This window comes from Gorilla gorilla, chromosome 13 (genome assembly GCF_029281585.2).
Source record: "Gorilla gorilla gorilla isolate KB3781 chromosome 13, NHGRI_mGorGor1-v2.1_pri, whole genome shotgun sequence".
Classification (NCBI taxonomy): domain Eukaryota; kingdom Metazoa; phylum Chordata; class Mammalia; order Primates; family Hominidae; genus Gorilla; species Gorilla gorilla.
This window is the reverse complement of record NC_073237.2, coordinates 65928286-65947562: the sequence shown is the minus strand read 5'-3', so window position 1 is coordinate 65947562 and position 19277 is coordinate 65928286. Positions and strand designations below refer to the sequence as shown.

The following is a 19277-nucleotide window of genomic DNA, read 5'->3' as shown; positions in this document are numbered from 1 at the left end:
AGGCTGGGGAGGAGGGAATGGGATGTAACTTCTAATAGGAATGGGGTTTTGTGGGGCTGGTGAAAACATTAGAAATTAGATAACAGCAATGGTTGCACAATTCTGTGAATATATTAAAAACCACTGATTTATTTTTTCACTTCAAAAATGATTCTGAAGTACATTAGAGAGAATAAAGCTTAAAGAATAGCTGAGAAATTGTTGGGAAAAACAATAAAGAACACTCTACCATTAGATACTTACATGTTTATTAGTAAGATAGAGTAATTAAAATTGTGATGCTATTTCAAAAATAGACTCAGTAATGGAACAGAATATAAAGTCCAGAAACAAATTCCAATACATAATATGTACATATTTCATTAATGATGAATATGGCATTTCACATAATTAGAGAAAGGATTCCTTTTTCAATTTGTGATGCTGGTAAAATTTATTGACTTTTTAGAAAATAGAAAGTTAGGTGTTTTTTTTTTTTAATCTTAAATACCAAATTGAACTTTAAATGGGATAAAAACCTATATGAAGAAAAGAGACTCACATTATGCTAAGTGAAATAAGCCAAGCGCAGAAGGATAAATATTGCATGGTGTCCTTGTAGGTGGACTCTAAACAAATTGAACTCATGGAAATAGAGAGTAGAATGGTGATTGCAGGAGTAGGGGTTGTGGTGGGGAACAGGGAGTTGCTGGTTAAAGGGTACAAAGTTTCCATTAGGATGAGTAAGTTCTGGAGGTCTAATGGTAGAACATGGCAATTACTGTTAATAATGTATACCCAAAGATTTCTAAGGGCGTTATCTTAAATGTTCTTACCACAAAAAATAAAATACTTATGTGAGGTGATAGATATGTTAATTCACTTGGTGGTGGTAATCATTTCACAGTGTATACATAAAAACAATATGTCGTACATCGTATATATATGTGTATACGTGTGTGTGTGTGTGTGTGTGTGTATATACACAATTTTAATTTGTCATTTATACTTCAATAGACCTGAGGGAGAAAAGAAAAAAAAGAACTTTACTTGACTCCCAATCTTTAAAAAAAAAAAAAAAGAATTTAAAAAATCAGTTGCAGTAATATATCGAAAATAATACTTACGACACATATGACAAATAGAGACTTAATATCTTTAATATGTAAAGACCTCTTACAAACTCGTAAGAAAAATAATGACTATCACAAATAGTAAATTAGATAATTCATAAAAGTAGAGAATTAGGCAAAATAGTTCATAAATGAAGAAACAAAGGAAAAGTAATCACACAAGAAAAGATATTTAGGCTTAATGATAATTAAGGAAATGTAAATTAAAATGAAACGTGATTCTTATTAGTGAAGATTAAAGTATTGATGATGAATTTAGGAAATAAGCATTAACATGTACTTCCAATAGGAGTATAAATTATACAGTCTTTCTGCAGGGTGCTTTAACAGTATATATCAAGAACTTTATAAAGTTTTTTTCTTTGTTCCAGCAAGTATATTTCCACAAATTTCTCCTAAATAATTAGATATGTACATAGATTTATTTATGAATGTTACTTATACAAGAGTAGAAACACAGGAATGGTTAAATTCTGATAATCTTGAGGGTGAAATATTTTACGAGTTAAAAATTATAGAATAATATTTAATGCCGTAGGAATGTATTTATAATTGAAGTAGAATAAAATTGGTACAAAAGAATATCCCAGATTTTTCTTAAAAATAAACTCTGTGCATGTGCATACATAGAAAAAAACCTGAAAGATTTGTTTTCTGCCAGAATGTTACAAGTAGTGATCTCTGGCCAACAAAATAATGGATGATTTTTGTTTGCTTTTTTATATTTTTTCCATATTATTGGAATTTTCTATATTGATCATTTTGTATCACTTTTATAATCAGAAGAAAACCCAAATATTATTTTTAAAAGTTTAAAGGACCTATGGCATATGTATTTTTAGTAGTCTTTCATTTTTAGCACGTTATCCCTCTTTTTCATAGCCCTGCATCTGCAGTTTTCTTGTAGTTTATTTATTCACTTATTCATGTTTTCATATGGAAGTAGGAAAAGAAAGATATTTAACGTGTATCATATGAAGGTCATTTATCCCATCGGTACTGTACATTAAAGCCATATCTTTATATAGTATCTTTAGATCACTTAAAAGTTAACTGGATCACTTAAAAGTAATTGCAGTCTTTTTTAAAAAAATCATTGCCTCTATCTTTATATCTTTTTATTCTAACGAGAATACCCTGAAATTCCAGTTAAAGTTTCTAATATGCATCTTTATATCTTAGGGAAAAGAATATAGTGGATTTTCTCTTTAAAAGCCTAAGAATTTTTTTAAGAAATTAATTTTGTTGAAAATATATATATATATATATATATATATATATATTTTGTTTTTTTTTTTTTTTTTTTTTTTCTTTTTTGAGATGGAGTCTTGTTTTGTCTCCCAGGCTGGAGTACAGTGGAGCGATCTCGGCTCACTGCAACCTATACCTCCCAGGTTCGAGTTATTCTCCTGCCTCAGCCTCCCAAGTAGCTGGGACTACAGGCATGCACCACCATGCCCTGCAAATTTTTGTATTTTTAGTAGAGACAGGGTCTCACCATTTTGGCCAGGCTGGTCTCCAACTCCTGACCTCAGGTGATCCGTCCACCCCAGCCTCCCAGAGTGCTGGGATTACAGGTATGAGCCACCATGCCCAGCCAGAACATCTTTTATATGTGTGCTATTTTTGCCTCAAAATTAAATAATAAACTGCAATTTTATACATAGAAATATCCAGTTAGAAATAATCTAAATGTTTTCATATTATATAAGTTCATTTTAAATAAGTGGAGTACTCTTTTCAATCCATGTTAAGAAGCCATGCCAAAATAAAAAAGCTGCTGTATTATAGCCAGAATGTTCTACAGGTTTATTTTTCAAAAATGTAATAAATGTAAGATTGATTTTTATTTCAGGTAGGAGTTTATCTGGTGCTATTTTTTGCTCACCTTTTAAAATCAAATAAAGATACTTTTTTCCATTTCTCAGAGACTTGCCAGCTATAGCCTCTGGAATAAATTTAGGTGGCTATGAATAAACTCATTGGAACTTAAAGGAGATGTTTAAAACGTATCACTGATACAACTTGACTACCTTGGCTGGAAGTAATCTTACTATTTGTCTTATTTATTAAATTGTTCATTTCATAAAATATTTATGTATCCACTTTGATGTCAGTAGGTATAGGGGGATTGAAGTATCAGATAGGAATGAATAAATATCTTAAAGCCCTCACTCACTGAGTTTAATGGGAATGAAGAGATGCACTGAAATTCTTTAATAAATGTGATGGAATACATAAAGTACTATGGGGGTTCAGGAAAAGGAAAGATTCCTGGGGAAGAAAAATGGTGTAAGAAATGGAAAAAAGATCATGGTACAGGAGAAGGCATTTGCCTGGGACCTTTGACAAACAGGTAAAGGTGTAATTCAGCATTATGCTGTCTGTATTGTTAACTGTTCACAAATGTATGTCTTTTTTCCTTAGCTGGTCTGAAAATCCGCTGATGGAACGTGGTAGGCACTTGATATACCTTTCACTGATTTATGTTTGCGACCTGTCCAAGACACTCTCAAATAAATTATTTTTGCATAAGTGCTGCTTTTTAAAAAATCATTTCATTTGAAATTCTTTAGTTTGCAAGATATTGGTATCACAAAGATTTAAACAATTTGCTGCTGAATTTTCAGTTATTTTAAAACCCATTTATTATTACTGTTAAGTAAGTTTGAGACAAAGTTAAAGTCATGAGCTCTTGAAAAAATCTTATTATTAGCATCATGTTTTTCTACTAATCCCTTATAATTAAGTAGTGAACAAGACAGACACGGTCTCTGCCCTCACGGCATTTATATTGAAGAACAAATAATTTCACTGAGCCTATTGTTGTAGAGATAATAAGTTACATATTATACACATTTATTAAATGTGAAATAAAGTTTATATCAAAGTAATCTGAGTTTATATTTTTGCTTTTACGTCAGCATTACTTGTAAATGAATACCCTAATGCTCATCATTATTTTAGAATTTTACTTTCCTTCTCTGTGTCTACCAATCAGAATGTGAGTAGTCAAGGTCTAGGGAAAGGATGACAAATGAGTCCTTAAATTCTTTAGTCTTAAAAAAAAAATCTATCACTTTTATATGGGAAAGAGAAAATTCGCATGTATTAAGCCTCCACTAAGTGAGAGCACTGTGCTGGACATTGTGTACAAAATATTGGTAAGAATGGTCTTGTCAAAAAAGGAACAAATCAAAGAGAAATCAGAGGCAATAATGGAGAAAGAAGAACCTTTGGGAACTCTTCTTCTTACTTCCCTTTTTTCTTCTTACAAGATTCTTCTTGATGAACTATCTTCTACTAAACATTGGGCATCTATGCACGTTTCAGACCACAGTGGATTTCACTACCGCCAGTTTTTGCTTAAGTCTTTGATTAGCCAAACTGTGATAGACAGTTCTGTGATGGAGCAAAATCCTTTGAGAAGTGAGCCAGCCCTAGTTCCTCCAAAAGATGAAGAAGCATCAGTTTCAGCAGAAGAACCAAGGATTAATCTTCCCCATCTTCTAGAAGAAGAAGTTGAATTCAGCACTGATCTTATTGATTCCTACCCAGGACATGAAACCCTTTGGTGTCATAGGTAAGAAAAGGGAAAACCTATTTCCTACACAAAACTGCATGTCTTCATGAGAGCTGCAGAAGGTGTTAGTTACGCCTGATTCCTGCCTGCTTGGGTAAACATGGTCATCTGATTGTGGAGCTTTGCCTGAGTGAATACAAGAGGTTTTGTGTTACCATATCATCGTCATCATCATCATCATCATTAATAAGAGATTCCTCACGTAGATCTCTGCCTGCAGCTTAGGATGGTGATATTCAACCTTGACTGTGCAACAGAATAACCTGTGTTAGTTCCAAAATAAAACAGAATCAGAAGTTTTTTTGACTCCTTCCTTGGAGATACTAATATTTAGCATATCTAGGATGGATTGCTGCCATCTCTCTTTTTTTTTTTTTTGAGATAGAGTTTTGCTCTTCTTGTCCAGGCTGGAGTGCAATAGCACGATCTCGGCTCACTGCAATCTCTGCCTCCGAGGTTCAAGCAATTCTCCTGCCTCAGCCTTCCAAGTAGCTGGGATTATAGGCGCCCACCACCACACCTGGCTAATTTTTGTATTTTTAGTAGAGACAGAGTTTCACCATGTTGGCCAGGCTGGTCTTGAACTCCTGACCTCAGGTGATCTGCCTGCCTTGGCCTCCCAAAGTGCTGGGATTACAGGTGTGAGCCACCATGCCTGGCCCTTTTTCTTTTTTTTTTTTTTTTTCCTAGAAAAAGCTCAACACATTGATGCACAGTCAGGTTTGAGATCTGATTAGACCCCAAGAATAAGGTATGCTTTATCATTTTTCCAACCCTGATGGTCTGCAAATTAACTTACCTGAAGTATAATCTCTTGACACTTTTTGTTTGAAGTGTAAGAGAATTTCTCTTTGAGAGAGGGGAAAGTCTGGTAGCAAAGAGTGAAAAAGGGTTAGCAACCTATCAACTTCAGTTGTGAGTACATTTGACAGTATGTTGGAATGAAGTCACGTATGTGACCCCTTCCCAGCTTCATTTCTTTTGGATCTTCCTTTATTTGGAGGCATCTTCATCTTCATAAATACAGATTCTACTTTAGGCCATAGCATTGTATTTGTAAATGAAGGACTTGCCTGTGCTAGGCAGGAAGGAGGTAGGCATTGTTTAAAATTGCCTATTTCTAAAGCTACTGAGTTTTTCTTTCTTTCTCCAGTCTAGTCTGTCTTGCAGGTTATTTGAGGAGACCTGGTCAGCTGCTTTTCCTTACTAAATATTTTCAGAACATGAAAGATTATCTCCCCTCTTTGGCACCTTCATTAGTAGAGAATGTTCTTTTTCTCTTAAAACCAAGACACTTATTTCATGTTTTCAAGAGGGAAGATAGATCTTTTAAGCTGCTGGCATACCTCAGAGATATCACAGGTTCAGTTCCAGACCACTGCAATAAAGTGAATATAGCAATAAAGTGAGCCACACAATTTTTTTTTGTTTCCCAGTACATATAAAAGTTACTTTTACATTACACTGTAGTCTAAGAAGTGTGCAACAGCATTATGTCTAAAAAAAAAATGTGCATATCTTAATTAAAATACTAGGTTGCTAAAAAATGCTAACGATCATCCGACCCTTCAGCAAGTTGCAATCTTTTGCTGGTGAAGGGTCTTGCCTCAGTGTTGGTGGCTGCTGATTGATCAGAGTGGTGGTTGCTGAAGGTTGGGGTGGCTGTGGCAATTTCCTAAAATAAGATTGCAATGAAGTTTGACTCTTCCTTTCATGAAAGATTTCTCTGTAGTGTGTGATGCTGTTTGACAGCATTTTGCCCACAGTAGAACTTCTTTCGAAATTGGAGTCCTTTTAAACCTTGCTGCTGCTTTATCAACTAAGTTTGTGTCATACTGTAAATCCTTTGTTGTCATTTCAACAATGTTCACAGCATCTTCACCAGAAGTAGATTCTATCTCAAGAAACCACTTTTTTTGTTTTTTGGTTCATCCATAAAAAGCAACTCCTCATGCATCCAAGTTTTATCATGAGATTGTAAGCAATTCAGTCACATCTTCAGGCCCCACTTCCAATTCTAGTTGTCTTGCAATTTCCACCACATTTGCCGTGACTTACTACACTGAAGTCTTGAACTCCTCAAAGTCATCCATGAGGATTGGAATCACCTTCTCTCAAAGTTTTGTTCATGTTGATATTTTGACTTCCTCCCGTGAATCACAAACGTTCTTAATGGCATCTAAAATGGTGAACCCTTTTCAGAAGGTTTTCAATTTACTTTGCCCAGATCCATTAGAGGAATCACTATCTGTGGCAGCTATAGCCTTATGAAATGTATTTCTTAACAAGACTTGAAAGTTGAAGTTTCTCCTTGATCCATGGACTAGAGAATGAATGCTGTGTTAGCAGTCATGAAAGCAACATGAATCTTTTTGTACATCTCAATCAGAGCTCTCACATGACTAGGTGCATAGTCAATGCGCAGTAATATTTCGGAAGGAATCCTTTTTTTCTGAGCAGCAGGTCTCAACAGTGGGCTCAAAATATTCAGTTAACCATTCTTTAAACGGATGTGCTGTCAACATACAGGCAGAGTAGACTTAGCATAATTCTTAAGCATAATTCTTAAGGGCCCTAAGATCATTGGAATGGTAAATGAGCCTTGGCTTCAACTTAAAGTCACCAGCTGTATTAGCCCCTACCAAAAGTCAGACTGTCCTTTGAAACTTTGAAGCTAGGCATTGGTTTCTCTCTAGCTATGAAAGTCCTAGATGGCATCTTTCAATAGAAGGGTATTTCATCTACATTGAAAATCTCTTGTCAGTATAGCTGCCCTCATCAGTGATCTTTGCTAGGTCTTCTGGATACCTTGCTGCAGCTTCTACATCAGCATTTGCTACTTCACTTTGTAGTTTTGTTATAGAGATGGCTTCTTTCCTTAAACCTCATGATCCAATCTCTGCTAACTCCAAACTCTTTTTCTCCAACTTCCTCACCTCTCTCAGTCTTAGAATTAAGGAGCATTAGAGACTTAGTCTGGATTAGGTTTTGGCTTAAGGGAATGTTGTGGCTGATCTGCTTTTCTATCCAGAGCACTAAAACGTTCTCCATATCAGCAGTAAGACTGTGTTTTGCTTATCATTTGTGTGTTCACTGGGGTACCACTTTTAATTTCCTTCAAAAACTTTCCTTTGCATTGACAACTTGGCTAACTGGCACAAGAGGCCTAGCTTTCAGCCTGTCTCACCTTTGGACATGCCTTCCTCACTTAGCTTAATCATTTCTAGCTTTTGATTTAAAGTGAGAGACCTGTGACTCTTCCTTTCACTTGAACACTTAGAGGTCATTGTAGGATTATTGATTGGCCTAATTTCAATATTGTTGTATCTCAGGGAACAGGGAGGCCTGGGGTGAGGGAGAGAGATGGGGGAAGAGCTGGTTGGTGGAGCAATCAGAGCACACACAACATTTATTGGTTCAGTTTATCATCTTATATGGGTGTGTTTGTGACACCCCAAAATAGTTATAGTAGTAACATCAAAGATCACTGATCACAGATCACATAACAGATATAATAATCTTGAAAAAGTTTGAAATATTAGTAATGTTACCAAAATGTGACACAGACAAAAAGTGACCACATTTTGTTGGAAAAATTGTGCTGATAGACTTGCTTGACACAAGATTGCCAAACCTTCAGTTTATAAAAAATACAGTATCTACAAAGCACATTAGAGCAAAGCATAATATAAACTAGGTATGCCTGTATTACATAGGCCGGTTTTCTACTGCTGACTCATTGTCATTAGGCAGCTTATCTAGCCTTTAAGTTTTACCCCCTGTAAAACTGGAACACTATGTGCTCCCTGTCTGCTTCAGAATATGCAAGGAAAATGAATAGAATTCTCTTAAGGGCTTAGAGTTGCTAATGTGAATGATGAGATGTAACAACCTAGAACTTATATAGTTCATTGTACATGGATGTGCCCCCACTGAATTGAAATTTTTGGAGATTAGACACGGGAATCTTCATTTTTAACAAACAATTGTAGGTGGTTGTAAGGGCAGGAGAATTGCTCTCCTTGGAGGGAGAACAGGAACTATATCTTTTAACATGTTTTGCTCAGAGCCCAGCACATCCCCAATGCATGTGGATGTTTAAAACTAGTTGGTGATGGATTTAGGGTAAAGTTCAGTTGACTTTTGGGGAATAAGACCCACTACAACAGATATGTTATTTTTATTAAAGTACTTGATAGAGGCCACAGATTAAGCCTCTAAAGGAACTGTTCGATCCCCTTATTTCTGAATCACTTGTCTTCTAGGATATCAGTGAGATTTGTCTTGGTTTTGTTTTATATTTATAACTTATAGCAGAAATAAGACTGTCACATATTTCTAGTTTTATATTACGGTTACCATAGAGTACCATCTCCAAGTCATTGTCATCTCAGTAAATGCTTATGAAAAACCTTAGGACCATATTCTTTCTCACAAACAAACCTGTAAGCTGGAGTTATAAGGCTTTCTTTGTCCAAATATTCTGGAACATCATCTCTACTGTTTTTCTCCTTCCTCTGTATAACTTGGTTATGAAATGGGCAGTGAATTGAATACTGTATGTTTTGAAATTGCAAACTTTTTTCTGGAAAAGCTTGACTTTGTAATGTGATTTTCTTTATTCTCTTCCTTCCCCTCTCTATCGCAGGCGGCATATTTTCTACCTTCAGCATCACTTAAATGGTAGGTTTCCTCACAGCATGACCCAGTTGTCACCTGCAGACAGCCCTGGGGGGACTTTGAGTGACTTGCACCTTATCCCAGCAGGCTCCCAGCTGTCTCAAGCAATGGAAGTAGATGGACTGAATGACTCTAGCAAGCAAGGCTATTCCCAGGAAACCAAACGCCTGAAGCGGACGCCAGTTCCAGACTCCCTAGGCCTAGAAATGGAGCACAGGTTCATTGATCAAGTATTGTCCACCTGTCGGAACGTGGAGCAAGCCAGGTTTGCCAGTGCATACAGGAAATGGCTGGTTACTTTGAGTCAATGAAAGAGGTGAATTAGTCCTACAAGGTTCCCCTTTTAGTGCAATATTGCTTTCTTTTAATATTTACATAGTTGCATGAACTGTTTACTATTATTGGCTAACCCTATGTTCTTCATCTTTAGGTTGAAAGTCCACAGTAAATCTTTCATTTTATTTATTTTGTTAATAACTGGCATTCCTGTGGGGATAAAATAATTGTATAGTTCCTTCCTGCTGAACAGCGAGTCTTAAATTTTCGTTTAACTTCTCACCCTTTGTATTTCTATATGTGGGGCTTCTCATTTGGTTTTCCTGATTGGTTCACACACACACACCTCTACCCCCCTCAGTCCAATTGCTGCATAGGCAAATTCTTTTAAAAATTAAAAATTTAAGGCCTAGGCAGGAGGATTGCCTGAGCCCAGGACTTTGAGACCAACCTGGGCCACATAGCAAGACCCCATTTCTACAAAAAGTAAAACAAAATAGCTAGGCATGGTGCTATGCAACTGTGTTCCTAGCTATGCAGGAAGCTGAGGCAGAGGGATTGCTTGAGCCCCAGGTGTTTGTGGCTGTAGTGAGCCACGATTGCACCACCGTACTCAGCCTGGGCAATAGAGTTGAGACCCTGTCTCTAAAACAAATTGAAAATAAACATTTATGTTGCAGTTCAACTGAAGAATGTTGGTATGAATGCTGAATAACTTGATGTAATTGTTTTGAGAATCAAATGGCTAGATGGGCGAATGTGTAAAAATATAAACTAGTTCTCTTTCTCTAGCATGTTCTACCCAATTACCAAAGTCAGAAGTATTGGAATTTATATGAAAAAAATGCTTCCAATGTAATCCATTTTTTAAATGGTTATTTAAAAAAAAAAACTAAGAGTTTATGTAATTGCAGTAAAGGAAAATTATTTTTATTGCTAGTTTGGATAGATTATTTTTACCTCAAATTTGGTATATGCCAAAACACATCAGTCCTTATAAAATTGATTTTTTTTCCTGAAAACCTGGAATGCCATTTTTAGCTATTATTACTTTTTAATTTCAAATTCACTTATGACAAATGGGAGAAATATATAAAGAAATAGATCCATAAAAATATTCCTTTTTAAAAATCTAAATTATTGAGGATACACTATGGAAACTATAAAATTATCATGAAGTGACTGTTAAAGTTTACTGGCAAATGCCAAGGGAAGGAATAGTATGTGCAAAACAAAACACTTTGATACTGAACTTAATCAGGGATGAGGTACCAAAGTATCCACATTATAGCCGTATCTTATGTTTTCAATAACAAGGGCTGAGTTTTTCAGGTAGGTGGGATGAGGGTGGGGAATGGGCCATGTAATGTCTGCTTTCTTATATTTGCCCTTTTGTAAATGGTCTGTTTCTTCTTTTCATATACTTTGTTTTGCCAGTCCATTACGTATTTTTTGTCACTTTTGTGTGTCATTTTTGTATATCTTTCCTTTCTTACTTCAGGGGTGTGTCTTCAAGATTTCTACCCCCTATTTGCAATGAATTTCATACCTCATCTAAAATACATTCATATACCAGAAATATGAAGAGTGGCCCTTCTAAAAGTTTCCCTAATGATGGAAGCTGTCAGTTGTCCTATCTATGCAGAATGTGAGTAATAGTGGCAGAAATAAGTGTGACAGTGCTTTGCCTGTTGTTCTTTTTACTTGCTAGGTAATTTGTAAAGTGGGGATAAAGATGTAGGGAAAGTAAACCTCTCTCTCACTGTTACGGAAAGCCTGGACTTCAGTTATGTAGATTGCCTTAAAGAAGAAGAAATATGTCCTTTTCTTTGGCATCATGGTTTTGTTGAGTGGCAGACTGTTGAAGTGAGTTGAGACTTAAGAACGCCAGAAAAGTTGTCTAGCCTGGCCCCAGTAGACAGAATTTGTTCTTCTCTCAAGTCAAAAATTACCTTTTTATAGCTTTTATATTATTTAGATGAAAAAATACCATTATGAACATAATTCCATGGCCCTTTGTGTACAAAGCATATTTTGAATCAAATACCTCAAGGTCCACCTAGACCTCTATGGATAAAATCATAAGTTTATGATTTTTAGCTCCTGTGAGGGTTTGGGGGCAAACTACACAGAGAAGACATGGGTGGTTCAGCCCATTCCACTAAAATATGTTGCCAGATTCTGGCCTAACTCAGTATTACCTTTTTTCCTAAAAATCATTTTTCACATTTTGAGTAATAGGGCTTATGCTTTGATGTGAAAAAATGTCAGGAAATGAGTGTAGACAATACCCTATAAAACACTAGCTAAGTTTTATAGTGCTCCATGCCTTTGTGTACCTTCCACTGATTATCTTGCCCATCTTTGGTGTAAACTACTCTCATATCTTCTAAGGCTCTTAACCCACTCTTTTCTGAAGCCGCACAGTCCTTTAATATGTCTTGTTTCCTTCCTAAAAGTTTAAAGTAGAGAGCAAAAATACAAATACCCAAAGGATACTGTTAGTATGTAACTTTTGTGTGCTGCTTTATTTCTAGAGTTTGCATTTTTTAATTATTCATTCACAGAAAATCCTAATATTGCCCTATATGGTTGGTTTTTTTCCTAAGTGGTTAATATTTAAACCCGCTAGCTGTAGCATGATAATGTCTTTGACTGAGCTCATGTAGTAGAAAGGTTGTGTCTGTTTTCTGGGACTTATTAGTCTTCACTTATTTTTCTATAACAATCTAACTGTTAGAAGGAAAAGATGGCTTATTGACACATATTTCATTAAACTTTCACTGGAAGAACAGTGGGTCATCGTACCATACTGTGGATTAAGAATACTACTGACAAGCAAAAAGCATTAAGCTCTGTAACTGTCTCCAACACCACCTTCACCCCGCCTTTAGTGTACCTTAGTGTACTTTAGTGTACCTATTTTGGCAGTACGGTGTTTTCCAGATTGTATTTGTGCCCTGCACATTGTGAGGACTCATTAAATATTTATTAAATTAATGAATGACTAACAAGAAGAGAAAGATTGTTTGTGAGTGATAAGAATGAGTGATGATTGAGAAATTGATGGATTAGTGCAATGGATTGGGAATGAATGATGCTTTCTAGTTTCATAATACTTGGGAAGAGCTATTGCATATAGAATAAGTTGATTTAGACTTTTTTTTTCTTCATTTCATTACCTTGTTTAAACTTGTTAAATCCCAGCCAAGAAATGCAGCTCTGTAATTGTCAATTAACTGTATTATAATATATATTAAAAATTTGTAGAGCTAAAGAACCCACTTGCATTAAGAACACCACTTTCTGTTCATTTGTGATACTAGAGGACAGATCCTGCATACAGAGCCGGAACTGCTTTTAATCATCTGAAGAAATTCTTTGATTTCAGTGACTTACTGATCTGTACCTGTGCACGTATCATCATTTTATGCTTCTCCTTTTTTCCCCGCAACTTGAACTGTGACTCTTTCAGATATTTCTTAAATCTGTGTGAGTCATTTTTTAAGCTTAGGGATTTGATATGTATTAATGTCCCCTTTGTCTTCTCTAGATTTTAGCATTTTATTACCTCTTAAGAAACTCTGGGCCCAGACTTTCAGTCATATTTCTTGTTCCTATGGTACAGTTCTCACTTAAAGGCTTAATTATTAGTAGGGTTAAATATATACAGGTTATCTCTAAAAGTACTTAAATTTTTAAATAAGGGCTTATGTGATACAAGATATGGAAACAAAAGTTTTTGGATTTTTATGCAGTAGTTTGCAGGAAAGCAAATACATAGTAGATCGTATGCCACTTAGGTATGTTCAGGTCATGCCAGTTTATTCTTGTTGGGCCACACACACATGTATGTGTGTGTGAAAGGAATTTTTAGTATTGAAGCAAACAAATTGTCAGTTTAATAATTTTCTTTTACATAGCACAAGATGGCAGATACCACCTACTGTACAACAATCTAATAATCCCTACCTTAGTTCCCCTGAGTTATAGAAGATGCTAAAGATTTAGTTGTAAAGGGAAGTAACATGATTTTTTTTTTCTAAAAAGCTGTTTTAAGCTAACTATTATTTTGCTACTGGAAAATTATATTTTAAAACTTACAGATATTTAAAGTATGCTAGAAAATTTGAACCTGATAACAACTGAACCTTTTGTCTTGAATACATTTCTCAAGTAGAACTGTGCAAACCCTAGCACTTTATGTGTTGCTGCCTCCCCATACCTAGATATGCTCTGTAATAAGCTCCCATTTAATGGAGAGATGTGTGGAGGCACTGGGAAGTTAAGAAAAGTCAACCCCAAGAATTCCTTATTGTCACATAGTGTCTTTTAGAAAATAACTGTAGAGACTGTGTTAATTCGAGTGCCTTCCTTACTTTTTTGGGAGCAAGATTATATTTAATGTTTAAGAAAACAGGATGGAAGTTTTATCAAACAGTTGATTGTGGCCCATTGTTTTATTTATTCCCATCGCTAGGCATGGCCCCGTAGGGTATTTTATCCTTCAGTGAGAGACTGATATAAGCAGGCAGGATGCTTTTAGATTATTCCATTAGTTATCATTTTAAGCACCCTACCAAGATTTAGTTCTTTCTTTCTGGCAACTAACGTTTTGGGGGTTGGAGGCATCCCATTTAGAGGATGGTGTATGCACAAATAGATTAGCCTGAAACCTGCGTCCAAAGGGAAACAGTGGCACTCTGCCCTAAAATAAAGGCCAGAACGTTGTCCTAAATGAATCCTTTGCCTTACTTTAGGACCTTCCTTCCCTCTCAAATTCAGGCATAATGTAATATAGTTGAAAGGGGGAAAACAGTACGTGCTTTCTCTCAGATGTTGGAGGGAAAGAAGTAAATGCGTAGATGAAATTTTAAATGTATCATTTTATCTGTTTGTATATGGAGAAGGGAGGGATAGGAATTCCATATTTCAAGATAGCAAATATAATTTCATAGAAATATATAGCTAAAGATTCCAAAGTGCTTTTACAGAGAACTGTTGAATAATATATTCCTAAAGGGCAGCAATATGCCATGTTCATGGTGAAGACAGAAAACCAATGAATCAGTTGTGGATCTCAGGTGGGAGAGGAAACCTCAGGCTCCCAACTTTGACTTCTCTGCTCTCACCAGGCCATGTTAACACTGTAAAACCAAACTCTTTGCTAAGAACAATACAGGGCAGTAGTTTAGTCTGCTGATGAAACCTTGTGCTTCCAAGAATATTAGCTATATATAATTTGTGCTTTCTGGATGATTGTATTGTCCAGAAAGCTAACCCTGACGTTACTTTTATTAGTCTGTTGTTATTCCTCAGGGTGTAGAAGATTTAGTAAATTTAGGACAAATTTTATATTCAGTGGCAAAAAGAAAAGGCAAAAATATGCTAAATATATTATTAGCTCTTAAATTTTAGTATAGATCGTATTTTTTATAAACTATTACCGGTACAGTAGCTAGTAGATATTCTGTGACTGCCTCATTGTTTATCTTGCTGCTTTGGTCCCTATGGCTCTAGTATGAACATTCTCGTGTCTTCTGTGGAAATGATTTCTGTGTTATAGTTCCATCTTTGGTAGAGGTGGGGATGATTGTATTTTGTTTTAGTTGACATCATTCTCAACTTTTAGAAATACTGTTGAGGAAAATGATTACCGTTGGTTTTCAAATTGACAACTATTTTGCTTCCAAAGACTTCAATTTCCCTTTGTTTTATGTGTAGACCTCATATATGTTCAACACATTGCATACTGCCTTGCACATAGTAGGAATTCAACAAGTCAGAGTTGATAAAAGCTAGAAAGATAAAACTAGCTTAGCTATCATATCATCATTGTCCATATTCTTAGCTTTGGGAAAAATATACCATTTTGCATAAAATACATAATCAGTTTCAAATGCATAAGGCAAAGATATACAGTTGCACAACGTTGCAAGTGAAATTTACAAAGGATTTTTTATTTTTGTGTATGCTAAAAGTCCTCCTACTTAAAGCAGTTTTCTTTATTAGACCAACACCTTCCAGCAAAGTTAGAAACCTAACACAAGTGCTCATTTGCCCAAATTAACCAGATAGTTATGTAAACTGTTCATATTAAGTCTTTAGTGGTTTACAAACAGTAACATTCTGGCTTTTCTTCCATACCTTTAAGGAATCAGCCTTAATTTTACGTATGGCAGTCACTTTCCTCAAGGTACTATGCAGCATACTTTAGATTGCTTATTTATCATTATAAGGTGATAGGTAATAAATTTGAGGTTTACTTGTCATATAATTTCATATGGCAGATATTGATTCAAAGAGCATTCTATTAGAAAAAGTTGATAAGTTATCCTCCCTTACAAATATCATCTTGCATTTGGAGCAGGTATTTTTTTCTTATTAGTTAAAGACTGGGTACAGTTATAGTAGATACTCAATAAATGCTTAGTCAGTGATTGATCTAACAACAAACTAACAGCTTTCAGAAAGGAGACTGTTGACATCTTTTCACCAAGGAGTATATTTGTAGAGTAATATATGTGTGGAATTTTGAAATTATATCATTTGACATGATTTATGAGGCTTATTTAGGCTGGAGTTAGTAACATGTAATAGAAGTATTATTTATACAGAACATAGTTGAAAGATAGGAGACGTGAAAGATTAAGTAGTATTTTCTTGTGCAAGGCATATTAATAAATGTAATTAAATGTCTTAATAAGCAGCTGGCTGAACTCTAGAGAGAACTGCTGTAGTCTTCTGCAATCAGTCTCTGTATTGGTATATCCAGTACTATCGGGTTTAGGTTCTTTTTATTTTTCCTTAAATCTTACTTGTTTCTAGCATCTTAAGAGTGGTAATGGTAAAATGTGAAGTTACAATAAACTTCTGCTTGTTTTCTCAGAACATCTTTGGCATGAGGAAGAACTTTTTGTGAATGATACAGTAGTCTCAGCGTCTGTTAATTTGTGGTTTTCAAAGCATTTTTGACAGAGTTTACCTAATGTAAAAAGATTAAACAGTTTTGTAAAACACAAATAAACATTCCTACCTGAACTGTGAGGAACAGAGTGTATAGTACAAATGTAATTAGGCATTGCCTCCTGGCGAGGTTCTTGATGCATGACTATGATGCTGGCTGCTGACTGAGGTGACCACTGTCAGTATTGTATTTTGGCATATGTTGTTTTTAGGAAAATAATGGAATGCATTCTTAGATTAACTTACTGTTTTTGAGTTGGAAAAAATAAAAGATGAGGTATTATAAGTATGCCAAATATTTATACACTACAAAAGATTAAAAAAGGAGAGGGAGAAAAAAAATCAAAGGCCAGTTATGATTTTAATAGCGTCTAATTTTTTTTTTGACTCGAATTTTTTGGACACTAGTCAATTGCATAATTTAACATGGAGGAGCTTTCATTTAAAAGAAGTTCTCAGCTACTATATTCTGCCATTAGAATTCACCATGCCTGTTAATTTTACATTGCTTGAAGATATAAGTAAGCTGCCGTCAATATTGTTTTAAGATTTTCTTATAGTTTATGTTTAAATGGAAAAGTTACATATATAATCTATGGTGCAGGGTCAGGTGTTGGCCATTAAAGATAAGTTTGGCTAACTATTTTACTGAAGAGACTAATGGTCTTCCCTCTGTTGTACTGCTATGTTTCTTGATCTATTTTTCCCCAGTGTAACAGTCTACATTGAAGTCCTTTAGCTCTCTCCATATACTAATTGACATTTGTTAAGGATTCAATATTTTGTGAATTCTTTTTACCCTTAAAATGCATATCTTTCAGAGAGATAAGAATGAATTTTGCAATAATTTATATGCAGAGTGTGCTTATGGGTTTCTGGGAGTTCAAGTTAGTACCCCAGAGTGCTTAAAAGTATGATGCTAAATTCTAAGGCTAATGTAATGACTGTAGATTATCTATATCCACATTGTTCAATAGAAATATAAAGTGAACCACAACATAATTTTTAATTTTCTAGTAGCCATATTAAAAAAGAAACAAGCAAAATTAATTTTAATAACAGTTTATGTAACCCAGTATATTAAAAATATCATTTCAACATGTAATCAATATAAAAGATTATTAATGAAACACCTTATCTTCTTTTTCTTCCATACTAAGTCTTAGATTTGAGTGTATTTTGCACTCACAGCACATCTCAATTCTGACTGGCCACATTTTAAGTGCTCAATAGTCACATATGGCTAAGGGCTACTATACTGGACAGTACAGATTCATAGAGTACAAAGTATGACTTTATTTTAACTTTGGAGATGGTGAGGTAGGCATGTAATTATGGTACTTTAAAAATTCAGAATATTTAGAAAAGCATCTAATAGAATTATCCACTTGTTTTCCTTCATCTTCATTTTAATATGTTCTAGAAGTAGGATCAGCCTGTTCCAATTTGCCAAGCATTATTAAGGAGGAATAATTCCATACCGTGTAAAATACCATGATATGCTGATTATAATACATTAACAAATTTTTAAGTTGCGTTCACTAAATTCTGTCCTGTTTCTTCAAAATAATATAGCTTAAATTGCATGTTAATTGTATATCTTACCTATTTTGTTTTTATATTATTCTTACAATATAATCATGTATATTAACAAACTACAGCCCTGGGATTCTAATCTTCCTCTGCAACTGTCTTCCAGGACTTACTGGCACTTATTACACTGTGATAAGTGGCAGAAAAGTAGAATGAAATATTCTTTTTCCATTAGATTTGTTCTTATGTGACCATGTACCAAGCCAGCTATAAAGTATTGTATTTCTGTAGAATATGGAAAATAGTATTTGTCTTACCTTTGCTAAATGTTTGCAGTTTCTAAGTAAACCTTTTATCTCCTAAAATGAGTGTTAAGTGTGATTTTGTTTTTACTTTTGGTGCTTTAAACTTGAGTCTAGTCTACCAAGCTTTCCATTTTATTTGCTTTGATGGTGGTAGGGGGGTGGAGGTGTGAACTGTTGTCTAAATGAAACCAATAATTTTATGACCTACATTTGTAGAAAGAATAAAAATGCCACTATGTCTAGAACATAAAAGAAATGTCAAAAACAAATTAGAGATATCGCCACAGTTGTTTTTAAATTGTATTAACAGTGACTAATTGCCTTATAAAAGTTATTATGACTAGATACGCTTTTTCCCATCTATTTCAAATGAAGCTGTAGAGCACATATAATTACTCGGTTATTTCAGTGTCACATCCTATGTTTTCTCAATCCTGAGTCTCACTTCTGTATGTTATAAGCCAGATATAGTGGTCTTACTTACACAATATAATACATAGATAGACTCCAAAAAGTGTTTGATAAAGTGGATACTTTTTTTTAACTCAAATTTTAAATATTTCAGAAGTGTTTTATGGGAAAGACCTGTATTACTTTATCCCTTGATTATTTAGGATTACATTTTATATAATGCACTACTATTATGTATATTTTGGGTAGGAAACAGGATATCAAATTTATTTTGCATGACGGCAAAGTACAGTTGTTTAAAGTTGCAGTACTGGCTAGGTGCAATGGCCCACACCTGTAATCCCAGCACTGTGAGAGGCCCAGGGGGACGGATCACCTGAGGTTAGGAGTTCAAGACCAGCCTGGCCAACA

The 19277-nt window shown here is 34.9% G+C and overlaps 1 protein-coding gene across 5 annotated transcripts in view; it reads left to right on the top strand.

The window, feature by feature from the left end:
• PTAR1 (protein prenyltransferase alpha subunit repeat containing 1) overlaps positions 1-18515 on the top strand; it is a 56654-nt gene extending 38139 nt beyond the window's left edge. Inside the window, exons 6-8 of one of the 5 annotated variants that reach the window (XM_031014691.3) lie at positions 4391-4695; positions 9344-9378; positions 9463-18515. In XM_031014691.3, the coding sequence (XP_030870551.1) occupies positions 4391-4695; positions 9344-9378; positions 9463-9686 (564 nt within the window). In that variant the 3' untranslated portion in view covers positions 9687-18515. Of the gene's footprint in view, positions 1-4390; positions 4696-9343 lie in introns of all 5 variants that reach the window. The other 4 variants (XM_031014690.3, XM_031014688.3, XM_031014696.3 and 1 more) reach the window with 4 other exon arrangements.
• The last annotated feature ends 762 nt before the right edge of the window (positions 18516-19277 follow it).